We start from the raw sequence: 20791 nt of genomic DNA, 5'->3' as shown, positions 1-20791 counted from the left end.
GTCTCAGAACAACCCCAGGGACCCTCCTGCTGTAGACATCTCCATCTGGGCCCAGGGCTGCTTCTCTCAAGGAGTCTTCTTGCTTACTTCTCTTCCACCCAGATGCCATCAACTAATCATCCTGCTTTCCTCTCGACCTGGCCGCTCAACAGTGCACACTGGCCTGACCCCCTCTCCCAGAATCGCCATGCATGGTCCACCCGTAAGACAATGCCTCACATGTGCCTGTCTCAGAGATGACAGGCTGGAGGGAGTGGCTGGAGACAGAGATGGGGCTCCCAGTCCTGCTGCTCCAAGGACCTTCATCCCAAGGTATGAGTGAAAGCAATGCCTATGACCAGGGTGCACCGGTGCTGGATCACCAGCACGCAGAGGCTCTGTAGCACCTGTCCCTTCCTGCCAAGGGCATCTCTGTGGCCACATCACCCCAAACATTCCAGCCTCACATGTAGCCAATGGGAGGTTCAGCCTTGACTAAGTTCTAAGTTCCAGAGATGTCTGGGTCCGGGCCACAACCGTAATACTGATCAAGGGGAGAAAGCTGGACTCGATCGGTATACCAGACAGGAAGGGCATAAGGGGTAGGACCAAGGAGCCCAGGGCTGGTCCCCCTACTGAGGAAGTTCCTGCCTCACTGGTGCCACAACCAACAGATGCCAGATGGACCCACCAGTCGGGTCTCTGATTTAGCTTGTGCACAGAGCTTCTCCTGCCTCACCCACCTGTCACTCCTGGGCCCTAGTCCAGTCCACGCATCACATACGTCTCCAGATCTACCCTCCCCTGGTTAGTGGTTCATGGGCTCCTGCAGGCCCCTCCCACGCCAGCCTGGTAAGAGAGCCACCAAAGGTCTCCTTTGCAGCAAGTGCCCAGGTGACCACTCACAGCAAAAGCGCTATAGATGTGCAGCATGTGACAGGAAGGAGCTCCCGGCACTCAAGGGTGGGAGTCACGCCTGAGAAACCACAGAGCCTGAGCTGCTGGGCGCAGGGAAGCAGACTGGCTATTAGTCACAAACCAGCCTCAAACTCTGACCACTATTTATTCTTAAAGGTAAACACATTATCCCCATGCCTCACATGTGGGCTGCTTAAACTTCTATAGGCCACTAAGAATTCTGAAAAGAGAAGAAAGCATGCAAGATCTGTCTCAAGAACTCCACACTGACATACTTTTTTTTGACAGGGTTTCCCTGTGTAACAGTCCTAGTTGTCCTGGAACTCGCTTTGTAGACAGGCTGGCCTTGAATTCACAAAGAGGCCTGCCTCTGCCTCTGCCTCCCAAGAGCTGGGATTAAAGGCGTGCGCCACCACTTCCGAGCCACACTGCCACACTTAGAAGACGAAATGCCCTGGGTGAGTCGCTTCTCTCTAAGCCCTGTTTCCTCATCTGTCTATCTGCCCAGTTGCTTGGAATTTAGAAGACCAAGGACAGCCCTGAGTGATCCCCCTAGTTTACAGTAAGGACCAAGTCAGAGAAGGACACATTATCACCATCACTACCGTCCACCATCACCATCACTACCATCCGCCATCCGCCATCCCTACCGCCTGCCATCCGCCATCACCATCCCTACTGTCCGCCATCACCATCCCTACCATCTACCATCACTACCGTCTGCCGTCACCATCACCACCGTCCGCCGTCACCATCACCACCATCCAGCTACTGTCCTGTCCACTCCAGGAAGTGTCCCGGACTTGGGGCTCAAAGCCCTGTACCCCCATTTGCTCACTCACTCTAAGAGGCTAGTCACATCAGCTGGACCCCAAACCTCAGTTTTCTTTTAGCTACAATTACTGCCTTTTGGGGTCATGGCAAAAACAATTCAACAAACCCAGAAGAAGTCTCCTGGGTCCCTCCAATGTGCTGGGTACTCAGTGCGATCTTCCCTTCAGCTGTACATGAATGCTGCAGAGAGGAAGGAAACCCTACAGGATGTTCAGGGCACAGGTGGGGGGAGGTTGAGGGTGTCACCCACCTTCCTCCCGTCGATGCTGCTCTCACTGCTTGGGTAGGCTCGCTTCCTGCGCACGTAGAAAAGCATGTCGTCCTGCCTGGGGGCCAGTTTCTCCATGAAGTAGGTAGAAAACATCCAGGTCCAGAAGACGATCCGGTCATCCTTGAAGCACCCTACAGGAGGAGGCCAGAGGAGTGAGAAGGGGCCCTCCTGGTCAAGCCTGGTCCTCCCCCCTGCATTTCTGGTCAGAGATCTGACAGGGCTGGGATGCTCTGCCCCTTCTCCCTTGGAGCCCGCCACCCTGACCCACGGGTATCAGAGAGGCTGGGGATGCCTCCCTGGAGGCCAAGGACTCCACCCAGCAGCAGCCTGACAGCCAGGACTGCCAGGCCCTACTGCCTAGCCGATGAATCAGCGGCTTGTGAGGAGAGGAAAAGGGAAATCTAGAAGCGGTGAGGACGTCACTGGCGGGCTGGCTATGCTGCAAGGAGAAAGGCTTTGCTGGGGAAATCTTCACTGCAGACATCCTTAGCCCTCCCCCTCTGGCTGCGGTGGCAATCCCAAGGAGAACCCGACTTAAAGGGACAGCCAGTGCAGCTCAGCTGCAGGCAGGAAGGACCTGAGAGGACGCCAGACTGAGTCCCATTAGATTCCTTCAGATTTTTATTACAAAAGGTATTTCTGCATGATGAGTGAAATGTGAAGTCCTTTCCTGTACAAGACAGAAGAAACTCACCCTCCACATATTGCTAAGGAAAATCTGGGTTTCCTCTTCGGCTCTGCCACTTTATTATGTGACAGAGGACAGGTGCCTAAGCTGCTGAGCCACAAAGCTCCTTACATGAGGATGAACGGCCGGTGCTGGGCACACAGCATGTCAGCAAATGTGGGCTCGCTCTCTCTAGGTGGATCAACACAAATCATCACCCTGTGCTACTCAACACATTAAACTCCTGAGTTTTTCTCTTTCCCCATCTCCCCCCACCGACCATGGAGAGCTAGCCCTAGTGCCTTGCTTCTGGGAAGGCCTATGTAGTAAGACACCCTCCACCATCCTCCGAAGCAATCAGTGGCCAGACCAGGGACTGATGGCAAGCAGAAGGTGCCAGCCATCACAGAACCGGGACTTCTCCCCCACCCGCTGAGAGCAATGTGTGATCCTCCACGCCTGTCTGGTTCAACACACAGTGGGAGGGCTCAGGGTCAGCACACCTTGCCAGCCTCAAGTGAGGGGGTAGGGCACAGGCTCACAGGCAGGGGTGAGGGACACATCCATTGGCATTGGAAAGTCCTGCCTCCTTTCTGCACCAGGCAATGTCCAACTATGCACACACCATGAGATGAGGCAGAAGCATCTGTGGCCTGACAAACAGGGACCTGTGATTCAATCTAACCTGTGTCCCAGACAGGCAACTCACAGGTGTCAGTCACAGAGGAAAGTACTGCCCTTTCTCGAAAGGAAAGGTCACTTGTGTTCCCTAATACAAGTCAGCTGTGGGACCAGGCTACAACTCTGTGACCAAGCACTTGCTGAGCATGGGCAAGGTCAGGGGTTCTGTCCCCAGGACCACAAAAGGTCACCTGGTGGTAGCTTCTAGGGCATCCAGGCAATTTACAATATTAACAAAACAGAGATAATGACCTTGGCCACGAATGAGTTAGGCAAAGACCTGTGTGGCCTGTAACAGTAAACCCTCACTGTCACTCAATGTCCCCAACTAACAGAGGAAGCTAAAGGATGTGCCCAGAGCTGCCTCATGGCCACACTAGGGCCTCGGAAAACCCATGCTCATGGATTTGCTGAGGAGCCAATCACGGAAACTGGGCAGTTCCATGGCCCAAGGAGCAGAAGGTGGGAGAGCCCTTTTCAGGGAAAGGTTGTGGGGCCAGGCAGGCGCACGTAGTCCACATACTTCAACACTGGAGCTGGAGCCACGGCTTTTTCAGAGGACTGGGATTTGGTTCCCACATGAGTCGGCTAACAATCGCCTGTAACTCCAGCTCCAGGGGACCCAATGCCCTCTTCTGGCCTCTGTGGGTGCCTGCACGCATGTGCACAGACACACATAATTGAAAATAATAAATCTTTAGACCTACCCCTCATGATTCAGGGGTCCTTGGGCCTCTTTTTCTCCTAATCTTCACCATGTGGTCATATTGAATAAATGTCCTTTTCCTACTCCTCACCATTGTCTTTTTCTTAACGTGTATTTATCTGTGTCATGTATATGGGCATGTGTGCATCATGCCGTGGTGTATGTGGAAACTGGAGGACAACTGTGGGAGTCTGTTCTCTTCTTTCACCACGTGGGATCTGGGGGGGGGGGGTCACACTCAGGTCACCAGACTTCGGCTAAGTCATCTCGCTGCCCTACTTGTCTGTTTAATGGGACTTCTATCTCAGCTTCTCCAGTGCTCAGATTAGAGGTGTGAGCCAGCATGCCTGGCCTACATGGACATTTTATTTTATTCTATGTGTATATGTGTTTTACCTGTATGTATGCCTGGGCACCACATGTGTGCCTGGTATCTAGAGAAGTCAGTGAGAACATCAGATGCCCTGGGACTAGAGCTATGGGCGGCTGTGAGCCACCATGTTCAGTTTTGGGAATTGAACTCGGGTCTTCTGCAAGAGCTGTCTGTGTTCTTAACTACTGAAACATCTCTCCAGTATTCTGGGTGGTATGTTTAAAAAGAATTTATTTATTTTTATTTTATGTGCACTGGTGTATTGCCTGCATGTATGTCTGTGTGAGGATATCAGATCCCCTGGAATTGGAGTTACAGACAGTTGTGAGCTGTCCATGTGGGTGCTGGTATTGAACCTGGGTCCTCTGGAAGAGCAGCCAATGCTCTTAACCTCTGAGCCATCTTTATAGTCCCTCAAGTGGTATTTTTTGTTGTTATTTTTGTTTTGTTTTGGTTTGGTTTTTCTATTCAGGGTTTCTCTGTAGCTTTTGAGCCTGTCCTGGAACTAGCTCTTGTAGACCAGGCTGGCCTCGAACTCACAGAGATCTGTCTGTCTCTGCCTCCTGAGTACTGGAACTAAAGGCATGTGCCACCACTGCCTGGCGCCTAGTGGTGTTTTTAAAGGAAAAATTTGCCTTCTTAAAAATATCAGATTCAGCCAGGCAGTTGTGGTGCATGCCTTTAGTCCCAGCACTCAGGAGGCAGAGACAGACAGATCTCTGTGAGTTCGAGCCAGCCTGGTCTACAGAGCTAGTTCCAATACAAGCTCCAAAGCTACAGAGAAACTCTGTCTTGAAAAAGCAAAACAAAACAAAAAAGTAAGATTCCTATAAAGTCATAACTCAGTCCTCCCATGTCCAACTAGAGAACGAGGCGTGTATCCACAGAGAGGTTAGCACACACATGTGCACAGAGTTTTTCCTGAGAGCCCCTGTGGAAACTAGGAAAGTAGACACAGGAAACACAGCTGAACTGGCCAATGGCTTACAACTCCCCATAGCACCATGGGAGATCAGAATGATCACACACACAGGCCGGGCTCACAAGCCTAAATCCTGTGTGATTAAATTCATATGGTGTTTCAGAAAAAGGAAAAAGATTAAAGGCTAAAAAGCAGATGAAGCTGGATATAACCATATACACCTGTAACCCAGACTCCAGAGTTCAAGGTCATCTGGCTTATAAAAGATCTCATCTCAAAAAACAAAGAAACAAACAAACATCAAATGGGTGATTGTTTTAAAAAATAAAGTAACAGAAATGGAGAGAAGGCTCAGCAGTTAAAAGCACTGGCTGCTCTTGCAGAGGACCTGGATTCAGTTCCCAGCACCTGCAAAGAAGCTCACGACCATCTCTGTAACTCTGCTGCAGGGATCCAGCACCCTCTGTGAAGATCTAGCCTCCTTGGGCACTACACATATATGGGCACACTTACATACTTGCAGGCAGAACACTCATGCATGTAAAATAAAAATATGTAAACCTTAAAAAAGTAGAACAAAGCAAAACAAAATGTAACAAAAATAAACACACTGTTCTGTGGTAACGAGAGCAAATTAACAACTTTCAGAAGGTGGGAAGGATTCTGCAATTATTGGCATTTGCCAGTTATTAGGCAAATCACAGAATCACAGTATGTATGCTAAACCAAATGTCTGTTGACTATTTGATTATTAACTTACTTGAAGATCTGGGAACCAAACCAAGAGCCTCACTTGTGCTAAACAAGCCTTCTATTCTATTCCTAAGCCACACCCTCAGTCACACCTCCCTGTAAAGGCTGTGAAGACCACAAACAGACACAGGAATGTGGGCCACCAGGTAAAAAGGCAAAACTTAGCTGTAGACACACTGACTGCGCCACAAACCACAGGAAACCAGGAGCTGCAGGGACAGGACAGTGGGATCTGGTCAGCCTCCCCGCCTGTCTTCCCTTCTCCATAAACCTAATCTATGGTTTGGTGTCACAAGCCTGGAGAGCATCCAGGGGGAGGGAGAGAGTCCTCTTCACAGGGAGGGAAAGATAGACACAGAGATGTGTTCCATGCCCAGAAGCTGAGCAGGGTAGATCTGACATAGAATTGCTAACCCCTGGGGACACAGAGCAATGCAGGCTTTGAAATCCTACAACATGATCCTGGTCCCAACTGTTTCCCACTCGGACTGCTCCAGTAACCTTCCACCTTCCCAGAACCTTGGTGAGGAACTTGGATGCAGCTGCCCTGTGTGCCTCTCTGACCACACAGGGCAGATTGTAATGAATGACAATCTCCTGGCATCCTTTGGTCCTGTGGCACAGTAGCTGTCAGTGAACACACAAGAGGCAACTGAACTCTTGGCCTGCTGTTTCTCCCATAATAAGCGCTTCTTTCTTCTTTTCCCCAGGCCAGCCCAGCAAAAAATCCCTTGGGGGAGCTGCCTGGCTATCACAGACCTTTCTCCAGAACCCTATCTGTTCCCACCCTCCAGCCACCTCTGCTGGCAGAGGCTGCAGGTTTACCAACCAGAGTTCAGTGAGCGCAAGCCCCAGGGCAGCAGACACAGCCAGAAGCTGAGCCACTCACTCGGGCAGCACCACGGACAGCTCTCAGCCGCTGGGCTCTTCCCTCCCAAGCTGGAGTCCTGATGGGCAGTTTTCCTTGCTGGGTGGGAAATCAGTGAAAACTGATTTCTAGTTCCAGGAGAACTCGAGGGGCAGGCTAGGAGCGAGCAACTCTGCCCATGCTGTCATCAAGCAATCGATTCACAACCTTGCCTTATGATGGCTTCTGTCTAAGGCATTTTACTTAATGTGTCCTTGACTAACATCAGGTGCATTCAAGCCCAAACAGAACAGAGCCGTGAGCCTGACCTCTTTGACCTTTGTGGAATTCTGAGGTGTGTCTGTGAGCCAAAGACCAGCTGTCTGTCAGACAGCTCTGCTGTTTACTGTCTGAGGTCTGAAAAGCAAGAGCAGTGCCTGTCACCTTGTTCGGGCCCAGCTGGAGACCTGTTTGTCAGGTGATGGTTCTCAGCACTTTGCAATGTCTGTCTTTTGTCAGGAGAGCAGGGATGTGGGACCGGCAACAGACTCTCCCATGAATGATTAGGTTAAAAACTAACTCTAGCTGAAGGAGGAAATGGAGGTGGTAAGGATGGAGTAGCGAACTTGCTCAGGAAATACTGTTACACAAAAGTGAAATTTAACTAAGGGAGTGTGCCTCTCCCAGGCAGTTCAGAGACAACCTGGGCTGACAACACAAATTAAGCCCTGTGCCTCTTACTGGGAGGAGCATAGTTCTGCCAGGTGGGGAGGACAACCCTGGTACTGGCTCAGGAAAAGCAGCCTTGGTCTGTCTTGGGATAACTATGGCAGTATTTCTACATTGTAAATCTCCCCGTTTGTCCCGACAACCAGACCTTGAAGCGCTGTCTCTTGGAGCACATGTCACTGCTCCAAGTGTAACGGAGGCCATGCACCTATGTAGACAAAGATTCCCTCTCGGGGCCAGCTCCCTTTTGTGTATCAGCCAGAATAGGTTGTGTGCTTTTATTAAAGAGTTTTCCCTTTATTAGATCTCTGAGTGCTGGAATGACTTCTCACTGGGAAGGCATACAAATATTATAACACAATAGCCAGCTCCAAATAGGGCCGTCAAACAGCTGCCTTTCCTGCCCAGCAACTTCTGATTCTCCTGAACTGACAGGTGGAAAGGGCACACAGTGAGGAGCACCAGGCCTGGGCCTCCCTGAACCCTAACCCTTGAATTCTCTGCCTCTGCAGGTGCTCCACCTCACTATGCACTGTCATGGTGAAGAGGCGGGTGAGGGACCAGCAGCTCCACAGCACAGAGCTGAGCAGGATAATGGTGCCCCATGTTCTGTGGTTTATAAAGAACTTTGGCTCTTACCCTTCAGACCCCCTTGTCAACCTCAGGAGGATAACCTCAACATAATGTGAAGTCAGTCATTCAATATATGATATTGTGGGTGGCTGGGTGACATAGGATCTCTCTACAGAGCCCTGGCTGTCTTGAAACTTGCTATGTAGACCAGACTGTTCTTGAACTCACAAAGATCTGCCTGCCTCTGCCTCCCGGGTAATAGAATTAAAGGTATGCACCACAATGCCCAGCTTTTTTTTATTTTTATGAAGACACTGCTTATGTGGGCCAGGTTGACCTTCACATTGCTATGAACAGGGATGGCCTTGAACTCCCTCTACCTCACAAGTGCGAACATGACAGGCATATACCACTACACTGGGTTTATGTGGTCCTGGGGACCAAATTTAGGCCTTCATGCATACTACGTAAACACTCTACTAACTGAGCCACACTCCCAGCCCTAAACCTGCCCTTTTTTTCAACACGAGGCCTTAGTGGCAGACTGGAGAGCTGAGACTCAAACCCAGCTCCTCAAAAGAGAACTTGCTTTTTCCATCGTCCTACATAGAGACATGGGCAGAGCCAGGATCCTCCTAGCTGATAAATCATGAGACTAAGGAGCCCCCGAGGTCGTGTGAACGGCTGGCTCCTCCTCGCGCTCTGAGCCCCAAAGAACAGCTCTGCCCTCCCTGCCACTGTGTGAGTAGCCACAGCAGCCAATGTGCTCCGAAGTGCTTGGAGCTTCAAGGAACACAGAGAAATATGTGGGCAGGATGCTTCCTGTGCCAGGGTCTGCAGATCCACTTCTCTGCAGTGGACCAACTTACAGACTCCAGTTATCCTCCACAGAGATGGTTCTCAAACACTCAGTGAAAAGAAAGGGGACATGCTATCTCATGAGGCTTGTCATGCACAGGCCATCTCACTGCCAAGCTGGAGAAGCCTCTATGGGACCAGTTAGGATTGCTTTGGTCCACGCTCCTGCCTTCTGCCTGTCTGGGTAAGTGACCCAACCATCAGCAAGATTCCTGCAGTCGCCATGGAGAAGACCACACGAGGTGGTCAAGGACTGCTATGTTGCCGCAGTACTGACTCCATACACCCACAGGAGGGCAGTGCTGTCGGCTCACAGGCAACTCCAGCTTCTCACACATTACTAGAGCCCACAAAACCTGCACATTCTTTTTATGAGATAGACAACTGACTCCAAGACAACATGCCCAGGCACATATACTCAATAAAACCACATAGAGATCAACATTAAAACCTTAAACGCAGACCTGGTGTGACAGTTAGCAGCCATAATCCCAGCACAGGGGCAGGAGGATCGGAAGTTCAAGGTCATCCTCAGCTATGAATGAATATGAATTCAGGACCAGCAATAAATACATAAAACCCTGGCTCAAAACAGCAACAATAAATCTTAACTGAGGTACTAGACAGGATCCAGAAATCCACTAAGAACATGTTACTGCCTAAACAAGATTTAATTAGCAGTGCAAGAATAATCTTATATTAGGCTTACCAATGTATTCACATCTATTTATAGTTCAAGAGAGAAATAAGGCATGATCATAGATGCTGGGAGAATAGTCAAGTCCAATTCCCATTCCTGATGTTAAATGTAGTGTCCTTGTGCCTAGAGAGGAGGCTCAATGGTTAGGAGCACTGGCTGCTCTTGGATGACCCAGGTTACGTTCCCAGCACCCATACGACAGCTTACAACTGTCAGCTGGATCCAGGAGATCCAGTGTCCTCTTCTAGCCTCCAGCATCTGTGCTCTTATGATCATACCCACACAAGACATGGGCATACACATAATTAAAAATAATAAAAAAAAATCAATCTTTTAAAGTGAGAAAGGTGGAGAAAAATTGAGGAAAATCCTTAATATCAGTCTCTGGTTCCCACATGAATATACCCCCAAGTACACACACGTACACACTGCCACAGGAACATGTACGCACACATGCATAAACACATGTACACAAATATGCATACACACATACACGTTTTCAGTGTTTAAATAAATACAATTTGTGTGTTGTTGTTTTGGGTGTTAAGCTAGCTGTGCGGGAGCCGGGCGGGATGAAAAGCAGGCCTGCTCGCCTCCTCACTACAGCCTACAGAATGGGAAAAGATTTCACCAACCCCACATCGGACAGAGGACTGATCTTCAAAATATACAAAGAACTCAAGAAACTGGTCATCAAAAGAACAAATAATCCAATAAAAATTGGGGTACAGACCTAAACAGAGAACTCTCAAAGACGAATTTAAAATGGCTGAAAGACACATAAGGAAATGTTCAACATCCTTAGTCATCAGAGAAATGCAAATCAAAACAACTCTGAGATTCTGCCTTACACCTGTAAGAATGGCCAAGATCAAAAACACTGATGATAACTTATGCTGGAGAGGATGTGGGGTAAAGGGAACACTCCTCCATTGCTGGTGGGAGTACAAACTGGTACAACCCCTTTGGATATCAGTATAGCAATTTCTCAGAAAATTAGGAAACAACCTACCTCAAGACCACTTTTGGGTATATACCCACAAAGGATGCTCAGTCATACCACAAGGATATGTGTTCAACTATGTTCACAGCAGCATTACTTGTAATAGCCAGAACCTGGAAACAACCTAAACGCCCCTCGACTGAAGAATGGGTAAAGAAAATGTGGTACATTTACACAGCGGAATACTACACAGCAGAAAAAAATGACATCTTAAAATTTTCAGGCAAATGAATGGATCTAGAAAACACCATATTGAGTGAGGTAACCCAGACCCAGAAAGACAAATATCCTATGTACTCATTCATAAGTAACTTATAGACATAAAACAAAGAAACACCAGCCTCAATTCACAAGTCCAGAGAACCTAGACAAGAAAAAGGACCCTAAGAGAGACATACATGGATCCAATCTACATGGGAAGCAGAAAAAGACAGGATCTCCTGAGTAAACTGGGAGTGTGGGGATGATGGGAGAGGAGAGAAGGGAAGTGGGGAGGAAAGGAGGGGAGCAGAGAAAAAAATATAGCTCAATAAAAAATAATTGTCTTATATATTTTGAATTTTGTATCTTAAGTTGATTTACTGAAAAAAAAAATAACCAAAAATAGCTGAACATGATGCCCACATATGATCCCAACACTCAGGAGACTGAGGCAGGGGAACTGAGAATTGGAGGTCAGCCTTGACTGCTCAGTAAGATCCCCAATTCAGAAAACAAACAAAAGGAACCAAAACAGGGATTCTGGAGATGGCCCAGTGAAGTGACTGCCACAAAAGCCTGACAATGTCCCAGAACCCATGTGCATATGGAATGCCAGCACAGGGATGAGAGACAGGCTAATCTCCAGGGCTTGCTAACCAGCCAGCTAGTCTGGCCAGATCAGCCAGCCCAAGATTTAGTAAGAAACTCTGTCTCAAAAAATGAAGTGGAGGGAAACTGTGGAAGATACCCATTGTCAGCCTTAGGCTTCTACACAATACACATACACACACACAAAATAAAAACAAACCAAAGCACGCAAGCACGCACACACACAAATAAAAAGGAACCAAGACATTTTCAGCAGCTATAGTTAGCAAATGCCAGAATGTAATACAACTTAACGACTAGAAAATTACTTACATCAAGAGAGGGAGACAGAACACAGAAAGTGAACATATATAATACTTATAAGAACATGTTTTGTTTTGCTTTGCTTTTAAATGCCTACAAAGACTGAAAGAACGTATTCAAATGTCCAGAGTGATTCCGGAGCCATGGAGCTGAGGTTCCTTCCTGTTTCCCAGTTTTCTGTCCCAGATTTAGAAACACATTAAGGCTTCCTGAATGCCAGGCACCATGCTAAACTTCCCTCCCATCTCACAATTCCATCGGCAGGTGTTTTGTTTTTTGCTTTAATCAGACAGGGATGCTGCAGCAAGGAAAGGCTACCTAGGAGCACAGTTAGCCCCAGCTGGACTAAGAACTCAGCACCCACCCAGCACCTATCACTGCTGAGTGTGGAGCACTCCAAGTGCCCCCTGATCAGGCTGTTGGCAGATGGAGCCCACAGCTAGGCTAGGAGCAAGGGCTGGATGCAGGGTATGCGCCCTGGCCCACTGAGGGGAGTTCAGCTGGGGGCTCAGTGGAAACTGTAAGATCAGAAGGCAAAGAGGGAATAGAAGTGATTGGAGCAGCATTCAAGGTCATTGCAGGGGAACCTGGGCCAAGGGAGGACAGGAAAAGCCCAGAAGCCCAGCCTAGCCAGGAACTGGAGCTGGAGGAGCCGACCTCGGACACTCTGGCTGCCAGTCAGTGCTTACCCTCCAAGGATAAACCTCTGAACAGTCTGACAAGGGATGGTATCTCTCCACTGTGGCATGTGTATGCTAGCTTCTGGTCTGGACCCAATCACCCCATGGGTTGCACAGACAAGGTCCTCCCGAGAGCACACCTGGCTAGCAGTGGCTTCTACTGGGTTCTGGACGCCTCCCAAGAGCAGAGGCCAGGGAGTCAACTTTCTTTGACGAGAGTCCAAAGGGTGACCCTTGGTCCTCTGGGCAGGATGAATAGGCTTCTGTGGCCTCAATAGGCCTTTTATCATCTTGTGCCTGGGCGCTGAGGGCCCTTCCTCACTGGGACACAAAGCACAAAGCTGTCCTAGGAGGCCAGGCTGCCCTGATGAGGCCCTGGATGAAGAACTGGTCATTCAGGTCCCATGTGAGCAATCCCAAGGGAAGTCGGGGGTGTGGGTGATGTGGATGGTCAAATCAGGCTGAGCTGGTCAGGTATCTTCTTCAGGAAGTCCAGGCTCCCGTACCACATGAGCTACACTCTCCAGACAGCACCCACAAATCTGCCTTGCATTCCCTAAATGCAGTAGCCAGCTTTGGCCCAGTTCCCTGACCAAATACCTCCTCAGAGGCCACACCTCCCTGTGACAGCAGCTCTGGGCTCAGCTCCTGGGGTCCATCTGCACACTCATCTCCACACCAGGGTGCCTCTGACTGGCTACACCCTGGGGCTGGATCCCTTTTGAGCGCCCATTCTGATCTGATCTTCATTCATACGATGGGAAACTGAGGCACAAGGCCCGAATCACCAGTCAGGCATGCCATAGCAGCTTTGTGGCAGGATCAGACCACTGCCCACAGACATCTGCCTTCAAGGCCACCCCTTCGGCCCCTTCCCGCCTTGTCATAATGATTTCTCACTTCCCACCTATGAGGGTCCTTGTACCTGGCTAGACAGAGGTAGGCGGCCAGCAAATGTGATGTCAAACACATGAACACATGGTGTATACTTAGAGACACTAAGGCAAATTTACACACACACACACACACACACACACACACACACACCCCAAAACCACCATCCACAAGAACACAATGAAAATCCTCAGAACCCACTTCACAGTCAGGAAACCAAGTGCTGACTTCCAAGCTGCCTAGCAAGGTCAAACACTCTGCAGCCCTCCCCTTGCTAGGGAGGGTGTGAGATTCCTCTGGGGCAGCCTGTAGGATTCCAGGTCCCACAAAGCCATCCTTTATGCTCCCTGTGCAGCAGCAATGCCACAGAACCACCCATGTGACCAGCACGGCAGAGCAACTGCCACATCACCACCCACGGCCTGCCTCCAGACTGCTGTGATGTTCCCTGGCACATCTTGTCAACTGAGAGGTCTCCAGATGCAAACCCCCACCTCTGGGGTCACCACTATAGTGGCCTTCATCTAGTTCTATAACACTTCCCAGGGTGCCCTGACCCAATGGGAACTGTGGGCCTCCTGAGATAACCACCTAGCACCTCCATCTCTCCAGGCTGGAGGCTATTTTTCCACAGCCCGGTCCCTATCCCCCTCCTCTCATTTCCTTCCACTCATGCACTGCAGGGCAGGAGTTGAGTCCCAGGCCTCAGACACCAGAGCCTACCCTCCCCAGACTCTCCCTGACCAGTGCAGAGGTCAGCATTCAGGCTAGGAACTTCGACCTCACTATTCATTTATTCCTTCACCGTATGGTCTGTGCCAGGCACCAGTCAGGATCCAGGCACCCTAGCTCCTCCATCCATGTAGCTACACCTTGTCTACACTGGGCCCAGCACCAGCTAGCTGCAGGCTCTGCGGGCCCAGGTGTGCCCAAGTGCGCTAAGCTTTTCCCACGTGCTCAGATAAAGAACCAGTGCACAGAACAGGGCTCAGTGCACCTACAGGCCTGGGAAGACCCCAAGTGCTAACCAGCCCTGGTCTTCCCCTGACCTCACAGTCATCTAGGCACTCCCTTCGGGAACAAAACAAATCCAAACACGCCTTTCCCACTGCCAGGTGATCCTCCCTGCAGGCTCTTCATCTCTCGCTCCACACAGAGCTACTTCCTCCTCCTGGAATGGACCACTTCATCACCAAATCTCTTTCAGTTCCCTCTTCTGCTCTCACTTCTGCGACTACCCACCCTCTGGAAACCAGGGTCTGGTGCTTCCTCACGTGCCAATCCAGGACAGGGCTGTCCAGAAAAGAACAGAGCACCAAGGGGCAGCCTCCGATACAGCTGGGTCCAAGTGCGAGCATGGACAGCCACAGCTTCAAATCCAGGAGATTTAGGTTCCTGCCTACTGCTCCTGGGAGTGCCTGAGCAACCGCCTCAATCCCCCTAAGTCTCACTGGCTCCCTGTGCCAGCTGGGGTGGCACTCCCTACAGAAAGGGAACAGTGCAGGTAGCTGAGAGCTCTGCTGCTCAGAGCACTCTCCTGGGTGCGGGGCTCCCCTGACAGAGCCCTGGGAAAGAGGGTGACCTCAGCTGAGCACAGCTGCTGCACCAGCTGAGGCTGATTCATCCCACCAGGTTCCCTGCAGGGAGAGGACTCCCAGGAGAGCTGGGGGGAGGGGGCAGGAGTACTCTGAAATCCCAGCCCCACCTCCCTGACTGGCAGAATCTGGATCTTCTGAGTCAGCAGCCCTAGCAAGTCAACCGGGACTCTGTCTGAGGCTCCAAATGTGGAGTCCCAGCTCTCACAGGATGGTAAAACACCAAGGACTGAATTGCACCTCTAACTTGTCTTTCTTCCTTCGAGTCTGTTGTCCCGGAACCCAAGCACACACATGGTCCTACTGATGGCCTTAAGCAATGGCCCTGCTGGCCAACAGTACTTTCCACAGGGGGTGAGGTTTTTAGCAGTCTTTAAGAGCATAACAGGTAAACCGGGCAGCACACACCTTTAATCCCAGCACTCGGGAGGCAGAGGAGGCATATCTCTGTGAGTTCGAGGCCAGCTTGATCTACAGAGGAGTTCCAGGGTAGATTCTAAAGCTACACAAAGAAACCCTGTCTTGAAAAAACAACAAAACAAATGAGCATAACAGGATATCCTGGCAGTGGTGGCACACACCCTTAATCCCAGCACTGAGGAGGAAGAGACAGCAGGATCTCTCTGAATTTGAGCTCAGCCTTGTCTACAAAGTGTTTCAGGACAGTCAGGGATACACAGAGAAACCCTGTCTCAAAAAAACAAAACAAAAAATCAACAACAACAAAGAGAGAGAGAGAGAGAGAGAGAGAGAGAGAGAGAGAGAGAGAGAAATAGGCTTTGAGCAGATGTCCCAGAACTTCAGGGGGCAGTTGTGACTGGTTCCTCATTCACTTAAGAGGAAACCAAGAGTTGATGGGAAGGAACCATGCCCTGTCCCCACAGACCATCTCTGAGATGCCGCTGAGGCTAGTGTAGTTTACCCCTCATTCCCTGAAGATAGACACCCAAAGCCCAGCCCACCCTTAATCAAAGAAATCTCTTTTCCCACTGTGGCTCTGCTCAGAAGGAAGCCCCCGTCAAAGGCCTGCTCCCCAAGACCTGACACCCTCTCCACTCAAGAGGCCTCTTCCAACAAACCCCACACCCGATACAGCTCTACATCCCTCCCTGAGTAGATGGAGAGTGATGGCTCAGCAACACCACTGAAGTTGGCACTGCCCAGTGAACATAGGACAAGGAAGGCCATCTCTGGGCTTGTGGCCTAGGACATACTGAGGGTGCTGTGAGAACTCTCCCCATGGAAGAGGAAACACACTTCTATCCCTCCCTTCCTTATAGGTCCCAAGGCAAAGCCAAGGATGATTCCACCAAAGGCCAGCTTGGGGACCAATGAGTTAACCTGGCTTAATTACAAAGAGTAGTTGACCCCAAAGTAAGCGCACCACTGAGAAGTCTCACCCAGCATAGAGGACTTCTCCATGGCTGTGTGGATGGAATCCCCCCTCAGTTAGCTTCCGCACTCCACCACTTCCCAAGGCCAAGAGGCCACTGTCCGGACATCAATTCATCTATGCACAGGGCAGTGGAAAAGCCACAGGTGTGAAAGCTCAAGCTCTGCCCTCCTGCTCAGGCCTCTCCTTTCCAGTAAGCTCCATGCTCTTGGCGGCAGGGTGAATCATGGTTCAGCTCTACACGCTGGCTTCAGAAAACCATGAGTTGCACAACTCAGGCGACAGTGACAGCTGCACACACAGATGTGCACTGGAGAGGGGATAAGGCTCTGTAGGTAGAGTGTTGTGCTTATCGTTTGCAAAGCCTTGGGTTCCATCCTGGCAACATACAGGTCTCAGTGTGGTGGGTCACAGCTGTAAACCTAGCCCTCGGGAAGTAGAGAAGGATCATAAATTCAAAGTCATCCTCAACAATAGGGTGAGTTTGAGATTATGAGCCTGTCTAAAAACAAATGAACAAAAAGACATGGGCTGGACAGGCAGGAACTGCAAGAAGGTGAGACTCTCTCAAGCACAAAGGTCTCTTATGGTTCTTGCTGCAAAGGCACCTATGAAGCAAAGCTTTTAGAAAGATCTAGAAGACACAAGTCCAGCCCAAAGCCACCTCAAGCACACTGTCTATCACTGAATTTCTATGCCATCCACTACAGGAACAGCGACCTGGTAGTGAGGAGAGGTGAGTGTGGAGGTGAGAGCCTCTGGTGAAGATTAGGCTTCTCTCTGAGTCTACAGGCAATCCCAGATGTTGAGAGGAGAGAGCTTTGGGGTCTCCTTTCATCCCAAGTGTGGAAAGTATTGTCAACATTCAAATTCTGCCCAAACACTCGGGTTTCCATAGACAGGAACAACACCATCACCCAGCAGAGACCAAGACTACACTCTCCCTTCACACACACACACACACACACACACACACACACACACACACACACACCCTGCTTCAGGCGGACACTAGTCATTTGGCAGCAGCATTAAATAGTATTGAAGACATCAAGCCCATGTGTGGTTCACACCTGTAATCCCAGTCCTGTGCAGGATGAGGTGGGTGGCTTGCCATGAGATCAAGGGCAGCCGGCTCTCCATATATACCACAACCCTTTCTCATATAAATGAATAAGCCAGCTGGGGGTTTGTCTCATCCCTTGCCAGGGGAGAGGCTTTGGAGTTGAGGAGATGGCTCAGCTAGGAAAGTGCTTATTACAAAAAGATCTGAGTGCTGGGATTAAAGGCAGGAGCCACTGCCTCCTGGCTTCTGGGCTCCATTTTTTTTCTGTTAGTTTTTCTACAAAATGTGGAATCTGTTCTTATTTCTCAGGGAGTTACAAGGATGGAAAGAGACATGGCTTACAAGACTGCACACTTAGAAGCCCTGCTGGGTGTAAGTGTAACCAGGAGTAGAAGGGAGGGGCAGGTGCTGCTGGGTACTGGTAGGCATGCAGTGTGGGAGGGAGTCAAGTGGACATGCAGGTGTCATGGGGAGCCAGACGGGGCTGTGATCACAGGCCCAGCTCCCAGGGCTCAACATCCTTAGCTGGGAACAAAGGGCTCTGAGCACCAAGAAACAGGACAATCCAGAGATCCAAGGCAAAGCTCTCACAAGGGAACAGATTGAAAACTAACAGATCAACAGGGTGCCTGACTGTGAGCCTCATCTGGTGCCACTACTTTCTCAGCTCCTTGCACACACGATCTCTCAGTACACTCCTTCCTCAGCTCCTTGCACACACGATCTCACTACACTCCTTCCTCAGCTCCTTGCACACATGATCTCACTACACTCCTTCCTCAGCTCCTTGCACACATGATCTCACTACACTCCTTCCTCAGCTCCTTGCACACACGATCTCTCAGTACACTCCTTCCTCAGCTCCTTGCACACACGATCTCACTACACTCCTTCCTCAGCTCCTTGCACACACGATCTCACTACACTCCTTCCTCAGTTCCTTGCACACATGATCTCACTACACTCCTTCCTCAGCTCCTTGCACACATGATCTCTCAGTACACTCCTTCCTCAGCTCCTTGCACACATGATCTCAGTACACTCCTTCCTCAGCTCCTTGCACACATGATCTCACTACACTCCTTCCTCAGCTCCTTGCACACACGATCTCAGTACACTCCTTCCTCAGCTCCTTGCACACATGATCTCACTACATTCCTTCCTCAGCTCCTTGCACACACGATCTCAGTACACTCCTTCCTCAGCTCCTTGCACACATGATCTCACTACACTCCTTCCTCAGCTCCTTGCACACACGATCTCTCAGTACACTCCTTCCTCAGCTCCTTGCACACACGATCTCACTACACTCCTTCCTCAGCTCCTTGCACACACGATCTCACTACACTCCTTCCTCAGCTCCTTGCACACACGATCTCACTACACTCCTTCCTCAGCTCCTTGCACACATGATCTCTCAGTACACTCCTTCCTCAGCTCCTTGCACACACGATCTCTCAGTACACTCCTTCCTCAGCTCCTTGCACACACGATCTCACTACACTCCTTCCTCAGCTCCTTGCACACACGATCTCACTACACTCCTTCCTCAGCTCCTTGCACACACGATCTCACTACACTCCTTCCTCAGCTCCTTGCACACACGATCTCTCAGTACACTCCTTCCTCAGCTCCTTGCACACATGATCTCACTACACTCCTCCCTCAGCTCCTCGCACACACGATCTCAGTACACTCCCTCCTCAGCTCCTTGCACACACGATCTCTCAATGTGGGCTTCTTCCCAGGTTCCTTGCATGCACTACTACTCCCTACTTCAGTTCCCCTTCCTTTCTGTTTGGCGCCAATGTTTAAAAATTTTCCCTATGAATTTGGTGAGCATCTGTCCTCTAGCAATGGCCCTAGCCCAACCCTTGGAGGTCAGACTCTAGGCCAATATAGAAACCTATTTATGAAGCTGAGCTAAGTTACTAACAAGATAAAACCAATTAGATAAATTAAGTCACAGCCACTCAACTATTGTTGAGTTTTTAATACTTTTAAAGATTTATTTATTTGTTTGTTTGTTTATTATGTATACAGTGTATTGCCTGTACATATGCCTGCAGGTCAGAAAAGGGCACCAGATCTCATTATGGATGATTGTGAGCCACCATGTGGGTGCTGGGAATTGAACTCAGGACCTCTGGAAGAGTAGTCAGTGCTCTTAGCTGCTGAGCCATTTTCTCTAGCTCCTGGGTTTTTTAATTTAAAATGTTTGATGTTTACACAATTTTGAGACTGGGTCTCATAAGCAGCCCAGGCTATCTCAAAACACACTGTGTAGACTGGACAGGCCTCAAAGTCAAAGTGATCCTCCAGTGTTTGGGGAATACAGTTGCATATCACTGTATCCAGAAAAATTGCTTATCTTTTAAAAATTATTTTATTCATTCATTTATTCATTTGTTAGACAGGGTATCAATCACTATATAGCCCTGGCTGGTCTGAAACTCACAGACACCAACCTGCCTCTGCCTCCTGAGTGCTGGGATTAAAGGCACGTGCTAGCATAACAGCAAATTAGCTCTTTTTAATTGGCTAGCTTGTTTGGTGACTTGGAGCATGCTTTTTAAGAAGCGTCCCATGGAGCTAGCTTCTCAGTGGACTCCTGGCTCAGCTGATACTCAGGAGCTTTCCCAGCTCAGTGAAGGAGGAGGGAGCCTCTGCATCAGAAGCCTGAGGGTGGGAAATGACTCAGCCAAGCCACGGAGCAGGGCAGCACAGTATTGCCACCCAGGCCCGCGATGCCGAGAAGGCTGGCTGCAGATGGCCGTGCAGCTGTGACCACGGTCTCCTTAGAGCCCAAAGCCCAGAGTCCTCAGGTGTCCTCGAGGACACAGGGTTTCCACTTCACCAGTGCCTCAACATTGCTCCAGTCCTAGGACTAGCAGAAGGCGGAATCACAGGCCTGAAAATAGGTCCAGGAACGGAAAACAGTGTGCTACCACCCTGTACAGACACACTTCCTCCACCATGCTGGCCCACAACCAGTTAGCAGCCATCAGGTTGAAGAGCTGCCATCCCATGAAAGACCTGCCCAGTGACCGCAACACAGCCTGAACTTCGGAACAAGAAGCTGTCTCTTCAGAGGCTTTGCCCTCAGCTCACTAGCCCACCCCCATTCTTGGGACTACCTTCCCTTTCTTAGCAATCCTATGAGCAGACATTCCAAAGACGTCCTTACCCCGGGCATCAGCTCAGCCTGGGCTGGTCCACCAGAGCGTATGCTGGGC

At 49.9% G+C, this 20791-nt stretch overlaps 1 protein-coding gene across 2 annotated transcripts in view; it reads right to left on the bottom strand.

Annotated features, from left to right (window-relative positions):
- Positions 1 to 20791, bottom strand: part of Kiaa0930 (KIAA0930 ortholog) — a 41108-nt gene that overhangs the window by 14927 nt on the left and 5390 nt on the right. The window contains exons 1-2 of one of the 2 annotated variants that reach the window (XM_041671946.1): positions 2271 to 2407; positions 1982 to 2133 (exon numbers count right to left, since the gene is read on the bottom strand). In XM_041671946.1, the coding sequence (XP_041527880.1) occupies positions 1982 to 2095 (114 nt within the window). In that variant the 5' untranslated portion in view covers positions 2096 to 2133; positions 2271 to 2407. Of the gene's footprint in view, positions 1 to 1981; positions 2134 to 2270; positions 2408 to 20791 lie in introns of those variants that run through there. The other variant, XM_041671945.1, reaches the window with a different exon arrangement.

This window comes from Microtus oregoni, unplaced genomic scaffold (genome assembly GCF_018167655.1).
Source record: "Microtus oregoni isolate MIOR12 unplaced genomic scaffold, Mior012 000022F_ref0000154, whole genome shotgun sequence".
Taxonomy (NCBI): domain Eukaryota; kingdom Metazoa; phylum Chordata; class Mammalia; order Rodentia; family Cricetidae; genus Microtus; species Microtus oregoni.
The sequence above is the reverse complement of the archived record's forward strand: the minus strand, read 5'-3'. Positions and strand labels throughout refer to the sequence as shown.